Genomic DNA, 10592 nt, shown 5'->3' with positions numbered 1-10592 from the left:
GTTCCTCCTGGTATCTCTTCCCATCATCACCAAACCAGAATAAAGAAGGATTATGGTTTATGTGTACAAAGCAATGAATGGTTACTTAGCAATGCAGGGTGGGACAAAAGGAGGTTTGTAATTGTGAGTACACAAAACACAGTTTATTCTTGCATTATTATTTATTAATTATTGTATTATTTTCCATACGAACAACTGTCAAACTACTTTTCCTCACCCTGTATATATAGTTATCACTTTTGTTTTGCTTGGGGAAAACAAAAAATAATGGAGTGGCCTTCTCTTTGAAGAAGCTTAGTTTCACTATAGAGGGCCAGGGCACTGACAATGGAAAGTTGGAAAAGTAATCAACATAAAAGATAAAGAAGCAGGATGGGGTTAATACAAGTGTTATCTGAGCAGGTATTAAGCCTAGTAAAATTATTAAGTGATTAAGCAAATAATTCCTGTAGAAATTCAGAAGATAAAGAAATCAGCCTAGATAGAGTAATCAGTATTGACCCAGTGGAGAAAGGAGTGGGACTTGAGGTGAGTCCTCTGAGGTGGTGAGGATTCAGGACTGTGCCTCCAGTGATGACTTTCTATATTATAGTACATTTAGATGTTTGATAATGTGGTAAAGAGAGACCTAGTTTCAGGAAATGGAAGAAGGCTAATTGCATATTGTTTCTAGCTTGAAGAAACAACATGCACTCCAGTTTAATACAGGAGTTTTCTGTGTGCCCTTTGAAGCCTGTTCAGTTCCTCAGAAAGGAGGGTAAATGCTGCGGAGAGGGCTTGGCTCTGGCTGCCCTATTTCTACCCCAAACTCCCCACATACACATCTCAGTTAGGTTCCAGATAAGATTTCAACTGGCAAAAATATTTCATGGTTTAAAAAGTCTTCAAATGATTACCTTAGAATTAAAACAACAAATCTGGTTGCTGAGACAAATCTGGTATTGGACTTTGGCAATTTGTTTTCATGGTGAGTCGGGATGAGAGAGAGTGAATTACCTGAAACATTTTGTGTTAGAAAGTGTTTTCATAAATGTTATTGTAAAACTAGATCTCTTTCAGGTATTGTGTTTTTGTGACAGTTCTAATGCTAACTGTAGACCAAATTTTAAAATCAAACAAATCACTTTCAGATATTGTTTTTGTGACAGTTCTAATGCTAACTGTAGACCAAATTTTAAAATAGTTTGTGGCTGAAATGATTTTTTAACTCTTTGTGGATAAATTTGTGGAAAAGGTTCTGATGTTATTTCTAGACATTTCTTCTTGGCATGTCATGGTTAATTTAATAATATTAAGATCTCTTTATAATAAAACAGCAGTAGCAAAATTATATTTAATATCAGAGACTAATTGGTTTCCAGTTAAACTTCTAGTAATTTTTTGTGTGTTCTTATTTCTTATGCAGTTGAGGAAGATTGGGGGTGGGGGCTTTGGAGAAATTTACGATGCCTTGGACATGCTTACCAGGGAAAACGTTGCACTGAAGGTAGAATCAGCCCAACAACCAAAACAAGTTCTGAAAATGGAGGTTGCTGTGTTGAAAAAACTACAAGGTAAGTTGTTTTGTATGATATCAAACAATTTATAATTTATTATTTTCTTTCTGAACCTCAGTTACATTCTCTAACTATTAATTAAATATTCTAGTGCCATATTGGTATAAACATACTGAACATATTTCTCTTGGAAATTTTACCACTAGCTAGTAATAGTAGAAAGATTGATTGTTTAGAGTAATTGGACTTTGGCAATTTGTTTTCATGGTGAGTCGGGATGAGAGAGAGTGAATTACCTGAAACATTTTGTGTTAGAAAGTGTTTTCATAAATGTTATTGTAAAACTAGAGGCCTGGTGCACAGGTAGGGTCCCTAGGCCTGGCTGATCGGGGCCTTTCGGCTGCCGGCCAATATAACGGTATGTAAAACGTTTTAATAAAAATTTTGTAACTTAATTTTTACAATATCCTGTTACACATAATTATTAATAATGAACTACAACGTTTGCCAGTGACTGATTACTGTAATTGTGTTACATTCATTTCCCTTACGCACCTTACGTGCAGGTGCACCATTTCTCTCCACTAATACTAGCAGCGAATATTTTAGCAGCCGATGGCCACGTCACTAGTCTTGGATTGACTTGTTTGGTGTGTGCAACAGGAAATATTTCGCTTTTGGAGAACAAGAAAAATAGGTTTATTTGTGTTATGCTTATTAATTTGTGCAGTTATTCAGTGTCTGGTAAGTTAATGTTCAAGCTACACTTCTAAGTTGTACTTGGTTTTTACTGATGTATTTGAATATTTTAGTCACTTCTAAAACTAAAACACTTGTCTGTAGGCCTATTTGCTAGTACTTCTACATTCATTATTATCTAAAGTATCCCTAGTAAATAGAACCATAAAACTTATTAAGAGGTAAAAATATTCTCTGGTGTAAGAGGAAAAAATATTCTGTCCTATGATTTTAACTCTGATCACTAGTAATTCTGCAGTACCTCATGAACCTACCATCAGAAGGTACTTTTTAAAAAGTTAGATTTCCATTATAATCTTAACAAAATTTGATACATATCTAGAATCTTGCAGGTGAGATAGTCAAATCTTAAATTAGATTTTTCCCTAACTTTTTATCATGAAAAATTTCAAATATATAAAAAATAGAGAATCATATAATGAACATTCACATAGTACTCAGTTTCAATAAGTATTAGCATTTGCTCAGTCTTGTTGCATCTAAATCTTACTCCTTTAACATTTTCCCCTACCATGCTGGAGTATTTAAAAAGAAATCCTAGACATATATCATCTATAAATACTTCAGTATGTCTCTCTCATAGATCAGGGCTCCTTTAAAGACAAAGAAGGAGAAGAAGGAAATATTCTTTATTTTATAGAGTCATGAAGTATCAGACAGATAGGGAATTTGTGGGTTTTGGGGAGGCAGTATTTGGAGATATATCAGTATTTGCAGACAGTGCTTTGTCTATGAGAGCTTTGTTGATTTTGTGAATCCATTAAAGTGTATCTATTGGAACATAACACGTGTTAGCCCAGTGATGGCGAACCTATGACATGCGTGTCAGAGGTGACACGCGAACTCATTTTTTTGGTTGATTTTTCTTTGTTAAATGGCATTTAAATATATAAAATAAATATCAAAAATATAAGTCTTTGTTTTACTATGGTTGCAGATATCAAAAAATTTCTATATGTGATACGGCACCAGAGTTAAGTTAGGGTTTTTCAAAATGCTGACATGCCGAGCTCAAAAGGTTCGCCATCACTGTGTTAGCCACTTACCCTCACACACATAAAAAAATATGAGAACATATTAAAGGTTGTTTATGTTAAACTTTAGGAAAATTTGGGGGGTCTGTATTATTGGAAAAGTGAAGTAATAAGGCTGTGGAAATGATTCAGGTGACCAGTTTTAAGAATGGATTAGAGGACCTCATTGGAGAGGAAGCCTATGTTCTAGTTTTTCTTTAATTTTACCTTTTAGAACCATTTTAGCATTACAGAAAAATTGAGCAGAAAGTACAGCTTCCCATATTCCCTCCCATCCCCACTTTCCCCTATAATTAACATCTTGCATTAGTGTGGTACATGTTACAATTGGTGAACCAATATTGATACACTGTCATTAACTAAGTCCATAATTTACATTAAGGGATTCCTTTTTTATTAACATAAACATAATAGTCAAACAGCTAACAAAATTATTTTACCCTACCTGGTTTGGCTCAGTGGATAGAGCATTAGCCCTCAGACTGAAGGTCGTGGGTTTGATTCCCTATCAGGGCACATACCTATGTTGTGGGTTCCATCCCCAGTTGGGGCATATAAGGGAGGCAACCAGTCGATGTTTCGCTCTCATATCCATGTTTCTCTTTCTCTTTCTCTCTCCCCCTTCCTCTCTTTCTAAAATCAATAAACATATCCTCGAGTGAGGATTTTAAAAAAAGTATTTAAAAATCACTACTTAAGTCACTGAATGACTAGAAAGTTGTCCTGCCTTTCTGTGCTATTTTAGCCCTCTATGTCATGTTGTGGATGATCAGCATATCTTATCTCTTGTGTTCTTTCAAACACCAACTTGAATATTACCTTGGATGAGAAGGTGATTAATTAAAGGTTTATTTAATTATTTAAAAAATTATCCTATCAGTGGTTCTCAACCTTCCTAATGCCACGACCCTTTAATACAGTTCTTCATGTTGTGGTGACCCCCAGCCATAAAATTATTTTCGTTGCTACTTCATAACTGTAATTTTGCTACTGTTATGAATCGTAATGTAAATATCTGATATGCTCTATGTGTTTTCCGATGGTCGCGACCCACAGGTTGAGAATCCTCTAAAAGCAAGGGAGGATCCTATTAATAGCAAGAAATAATAAAGTAAATGCCATTGTTTGATAACCAAATAGTTTTATTCTCAGTAGAAGTAGTTGGGAATTAATTTGTTTTGCCCCATATCAGTGCAGAGAAAAACAACATGACCCATAAAGAAGTGATTTTATTCGGACTAGCAGGGACTTTTTTACCCTGAGATATTGATTCTGGGTTTTACTTTTGCCTTGGAGACTGCAGAGCACAGCTCTGAGAGTTGGGAAGAAGGGGTACTATTACAGAAGAGCAACTGTACCTCTTCTGCCTTCCCTGCTTGAAGTCTCCAGCTACTGCTGTGAAGTACGACTACTCCCTTTCCCTAGTCATAAGAATGTAAGATATGTGTAATTTCTTTCCAGTATAAAAGGCTGCCTATGAAAGTTATTCCAAAGTTGCTTGCCCTCGTGAAGGATCATCTGTTCCATCAAAAAGTGTTATACGATCTTTGATAATTCATTTTGTGGAAGAGCATAGTAGTCAAACTACGGGTCCTAAAAGGTTAGGAATAAACTCTTCATTGTATCCTTTAATCTATCATCTGCCCTTTTGTTTGTTTCATCCTGTGCATTTCTCCCCTTAAAGTAATTTTGCTTGCCCTGTATAAGGTTTCATTAAAGAGTGTTAGGAGATCTCTGAGAACTTTATTTGTTCAGGATGTTCACTTTAACATTTACCTAGTTGGGAGATTTAACATATCTGCTAGCTCGGGGATTTGTCTATTCACTACTCTATTTGAGCCTAGAAAAATGGCACATAGGAACCAGAATAGGTCGAGATTATTTTAAGGAGCAGAGATTCATTTCCTTAAAATAGAATGTAATGTATATATGTACAAACACATGTATTTATATGCTTTTTATATGCACAAAGAAAGTCTGGAATCATACAGAACTCAAGAAGTCATTGGGAATGGTTATGTTTAGGTATTAGAATTAGAGGTACCAGGAAAGGAGAGGATCTTTTACTTTTTTCCTTTATAAATTCTCTTTGGTGCTTAAAAAATGGAAAAGAATAATGCGAACTTTTTTATAGTAAAAATATAATATAAAAATTATAAACATTTCAAAATCCATTCTTACCCTTTATCTTCTCTTTAAATTTCCGAATGCTTAAAAATACATAGTAAATTAATGTAATGTAACTTAATTAAAAAGCTGTTTTGGGTTGTGAACTTACTTTAGAATATCTTATTTGTGGGGAGATCTATAGCAGTGTCTGAGTGCTTACTATGTGCTAGGAACAGTGCTACTGAATATTAGGTTCATTCATACTTGTATTATAATATCTTATACGTTTCTTTTATCTATGCATGTATAAGACCTTCCTCCATTTTGTTTACAACCTTTTAAAGTCTATAAATGTTCACAGTAAAAAAATTTAAAACTCAAATAGAAGAATAAAGTAAAAAGTAAGTTTCTTTTTCTTAGCCCCTCTTTCTCCTCCAAAGTTTAGCATTGTTACTGGTTTCTTGCGTTTTTTCCAGAAACATGCAATACATATTATAAATATACCTATTCACACATTTATATAATCACATAATTATATGCATTGATATATAACCATATCATTATATATTTCATATATATGTCACGTATGACATATATGATGATGTGATTGTGTGTATCTATAAAATCTTCCTCCATTGGCCTGGCTGGTGTGGCTCAAGTAGGTTGGAGCATTGTCCCATGCACCAAAAGCTCATGGGTTTGATTTCCGGTCAGGGCACATATTTCAGTGTGGGTTAGAACCCTGGGTGGGGTACCTAGGGGAGCCAACCAATCCATGTATCTCTCACATCGACGTTTCTCTCTCCCTCTCTTTCTTCCTCCCTCTCTAAAATTAAAATTTAAAAAAATCTCCCTCCCTTACCCATATCCCCCAACAATATGTGGAATCATATGTTACTGTTCTGCAACTTTATGTGACTCCTTAGATTCAGACAGTAAGATTCATTTTCTGTGCACCTTTATGTTCTGCAGCAGGAGTGATCCTTCAGATATATCAATTGGATCATGTCACTCCCCCACCTTTGCTAAAATATTTCAGGGCCTTCCTTTTCTCAGGTAAAGTCTACCCACCTTAACGTGGCATGTTTTTTTCAGTTCCTAAACAGTTTATGGCCTCTTATCTGCAACTCTGCTTCCTCTGTTTTATGCTTTGGATAATTCCTACTTTCTTTATTCCTTTAAAATAAATTTATAATAGGCCTAGTATTTATAAAATCCACAGGTAAACTAAGATTTAAAGAAATAAAGCAACGTAAAATTAAGAGCTTCACTTTTTTTTTCCTAAGCATGTAATATCCAAAAATATGTATGCTTAAAAAAATGTGATTCTACTAGATTGCCTGTTCCTTTTTCCTAGATAAGATTACTACAGGATTTATTTAAAAATTTTAATTTATAATCAAAGTTATACAAATAGTTTAATCAATCAGTTCTACAAAGCCTGTTATGAAAAACAGTAGTCCAGGTTTTGGTTCCAGATAAGATGGAGTAAGCATACTTCACCCTGTCTCTCCCACTGAATGCAGCTATAAAACCTGGACAGAATGCTTGGAGTGGCTATTTGAGGACTCAAAAAATAAATAGTAGGAGGCAGATTGGGGAAGAAGACCAGAATTCAGAGTACCAGTGAACTGGCGGTGAGTTTACCATTTTTTTCTTCCAGTATACCCCCGCCTGAACTTAACATATCCTGAAACTTGGAAGTGAGCATTATTAACTCGGACAGAAAAAGAACCAGGAGAAGTCCTCTAGTTCTGACTCAAGGAGCAGGAAAGGGGTTTCCTAATGCTCAGAGAAAATGTGGCAATCCCACATCTTTTTCTTTTTTCTTCTTTGTTTTCTTTTCTTCATTCTCTTACACCCTAGGCCTCAAACAATTCTTGGCAGTGACTACAGTGGTCTCAACGGGGTCAGGCAGGAGCCTAAATCTCAGAGGGAGGGGAACCTTCCTCTCCAATTGAAGGAACTATGGTCTTAAGAGAGTGGAGCAAATTCCATTGCTTTTCTTCTCCTTTAGCTCTTCTATTGCTCACCCTGGGCCCTGACTTCTGACACAGTCATGGGAAGTACACACTAAAGGGTGTGTAATGAAGCCCAGCTTTCTGTTGGAAGGCCTAAAAAGGAGAGTCCTAGGGAACCAGAAGATTGCAGGGAAACCACTTAAAGCTGCTTATGGACTGCTGAGCTGACTTCCAAGTTTTGCTTGCGTGAGCCTGATTCTAAACAGCATAAGAAAATGTTGAGCACGGAATTATGGGATAGACCACCCCCCAATCCCTAAACTGGACACTATGTGGGACAGTTATGAAACACTTAACTGAATTGAAATTGGAAACACAATCCACAGAAGACATGTCAGAACTTGAAGTATGAACCCAACTGGGTCAATTACTGGCTTAAAAAAACCCCCAAAACTCAACAAACATGCGCAGTGGGACTTAAATAACAACCAGAGTTTCAACATAATATTAAAAATGTCTCAGCTTAAAAAGAATTACTCAGCTTACAAAGAATCAGAAAAATCTGAACTCACATGGGAAAAGAAAACACAGATCCCAATGCCAACATCACACAGTTGTTAAAATTATCTCAAAAATTAAAAAAAAAATTTTAAATATGTTTTTATTGATTTCAGAGAAAGAGGAAGGAAGAGGGAGAGAGAGCTAGAAACACTGACGAGAGAGAACATTGGTTGGTGCCTCCTGCACACCTTTTACTGGGGATTGGGCCCACTACCTGGGCATGTGCCCTGACCGGGAATGGAACTGGCATCCTCTTGGTGTACAGGACAACACTCAACCACTGAGTCACACCAGCCAGGCTGTCTCAAAGACTTTTAAATCAGCTATAATGACCATATTCCAGGAATGGGCAGGAAGATAAGTCTTAGCAAAGAAATAGAAGATAGAAAGAACTAAATGTTCCAGGAATGAGTGGAAAGATAAAAAAAAAAAAAGAAGAAGAAAGAAAACTCAGCAAAGAAATAGAAGATAAACAAGAACTAAATGAAAATTTAGAACTGAGAAATATAATAATGGAAATTTAAAAATTGCTGGATGGGCTCAATAGAGTGGACATGACAGATGAAAGAATCAGTGAACTTGAAAATAGATCAATAGAAATTATCCATTCGGAAACTTAAAAACAAAACAAAAAACCCATAGGCTTATGCTGCACTTAAGCCAAAAATACTTTGTACACCTAATTGAAAAAAAAAGAAAAAAGAAATCCAGTTGTAACAACAACAAAATGAAGATTAAAAATAAATAGTCTTGGGGACCTATGACACTATCATAAAGTCTAACATTTATGTCATCAGAAACCCTGAATTAGAAGAGAATGAGTGTGGTTCAGCAAAACTATTCAAAGAAATAGTGGCATATAGATTGCAAAGGAAGAAATAAGACTGTCCCTATTTGCAAATGGCATGATTGACGTCATGCCCAAGGAATCCACACATAATTTTCTAGAATAAATGAGTTTAGCAGGTGATTCAAGGTCATCCACAAAAAGCAATCATATGTCTATATGTTAATGGTAAGCAATTGAAATTTGTATTTTAAAAAATTTACAATAGCTCCCCAAAATGAAATACTTAGATTTAAAGTTAATAAAATATGTATCTCTATGCTGAAAACCATATACCCTGATTAAAAATAATCAAAGAACATTTAAATGGAGATACATATCATATTCATGAATTGGAAGATTCACTATAAAGACATTCATTCTCCCCAAACTGATCTATAGATTTAACACATCATCAATAAATATCCCAATAGCACTGTTTGTAGTTATAGAGAAACTGATTCTAAAATTTCTATAGAAAGGTCAAGGACCTGGAATAGCCAGAACAGTTTTGAAAATGAAATATGTTAGAAAAACCAAACTACATGAATTAAAACTCAGTACAAAGCTACCATTATCAAGACTGTGGTATTAGCAAAGAGAGAGGCATATAGATCACTGAAATAGAATAGAAATTCCAGAAATAGAACCACACAAATATGGCCAATAGTTTTTTTCCAAAGTTTCTAAGTGAAAAAAGAATATTCTTTTCAATAAGAGGTGTTGGAACATTGGACATCCACATACAAAAATAAAGCACTTTGCCTGGCCGACATGGCTCAGTGGTTGAGCGTTGCCCTGTGAACTGGAATGTCAGTTTGATTCCTGTTCAGGGCACATGTCAGGGTTTTGGGTTTGTCCCCCAGTGTGGGTCATGCAGGAGGCAGCCAATCAATGACTCTCTCTCATCACTGATGTTTCTCTCTCCCACTCCCTCTCCCTTCCTCTCTGAAATCAATAAAAATATATTTAAAAAATAATAATGCACCTTGACCTTAACCACATAAGTTATACAAAAATGAACTTAAAATGTACTACACATCTACATGTGAAATATAAAGCTATTCAGCTTTTAGAAGAAAAACATTTAAATGATAGAATTTTCTTTGATGGTTATCTAGAAAGATGAGTTTGGAAACTTCCTTCTGCTATATTCCTTCAGCTCCTGGTGAGCTACTTAGAAACGAAGGGATTGTTAGATGGGCTTTCTCATGAGAGCTGGAAGGAGCCTTTGTATTTTGATTTCCTGGTGGAATTATTTTTCCTGTGGACTTGGTGTAGAGGACACCCCTTTTAAAAAAAATATGTATATGTTTTTATTTATTTTAGAGAGGGAGGAAGGAGCAGGAGAGAGGGATGGGGAGAGAAAGAGAGAGAAAGGGAAAGGAAGGAAGGGAGGGAGGGAGGGATGAAGGAAAGGGAAGGGGAAGGAAGGAAGGAAGGAAAAGGGAAGGGAAGAGAAGAAAGAAAAAAAGAAAAGAAGAGAGGGAAAAGAAAAAAAGAAAAGAAAGACCTACTGGGGATAAGCCTGCAAATCGGGCAAGTACCTTGACTGGGAATAGATCTGGTGGCCTCTTGGTTCATGGGTGGACTTTCAACCACTGAGCCACACCAGGCCCTTCTTTTTGTATCACTGTCAAGTTAACTCAATGAAGCTCAAGCTCTATAATGCATTTTATTTTATCTTTTCTTTTTTTAATCCTCACCTGAGGATATTTTTCCATTGCTTTTTACAGAGTGGAAGAGAGAGGGAAAGACAGAGAGAAATACCGATGTGAGAGAAACACATCGATTGGTTCGCTCTAATCGACACTTGCCGACCAGGGTCTGGGCCGTGGAGGAGCCT

The 10592-nt window shown here is 35.8% G+C and overlaps 1 protein-coding gene across 2 annotated transcripts in view; it reads left to right on the top strand.

Annotated features, from left to right (window-relative positions):
- The first annotated feature begins 1410 nt into the window (after window positions 1–1410).
- The window catches only part of TTBK2 (tau tubulin kinase 2), a 109020-nt gene continuing 99838 nt past the window's right edge, over window positions 1411–10592 (top strand). Inside the window, exon 1 of one of the 2 annotated variants that reach the window (XM_014459498.1) lies at window positions 1411–1553. In XM_014459498.1, the coding sequence (XP_014314984.1) occupies window positions 1457–1553 (97 nt within the window). In that variant the 5' untranslated portion in view covers window positions 1411–1456. The remainder of the gene's footprint in view (window positions 1554–10592) is intronic. The other variant, XM_023757535.1, reaches the window with a different exon arrangement.

The sequence above is a fragment of the Myotis lucifugus genome, unplaced genomic scaffold, assembly GCF_000147115.1.
Source record: "Myotis lucifugus unplaced genomic scaffold, Myoluc2.0 scaffold_109, whole genome shotgun sequence".
Lineage (NCBI taxonomy): Eukaryota > Metazoa > Chordata > Mammalia > Chiroptera > Vespertilionidae > Myotis > Myotis lucifugus.
This window is presented reverse-complemented; position numbering and strand designations above follow the sequence as displayed.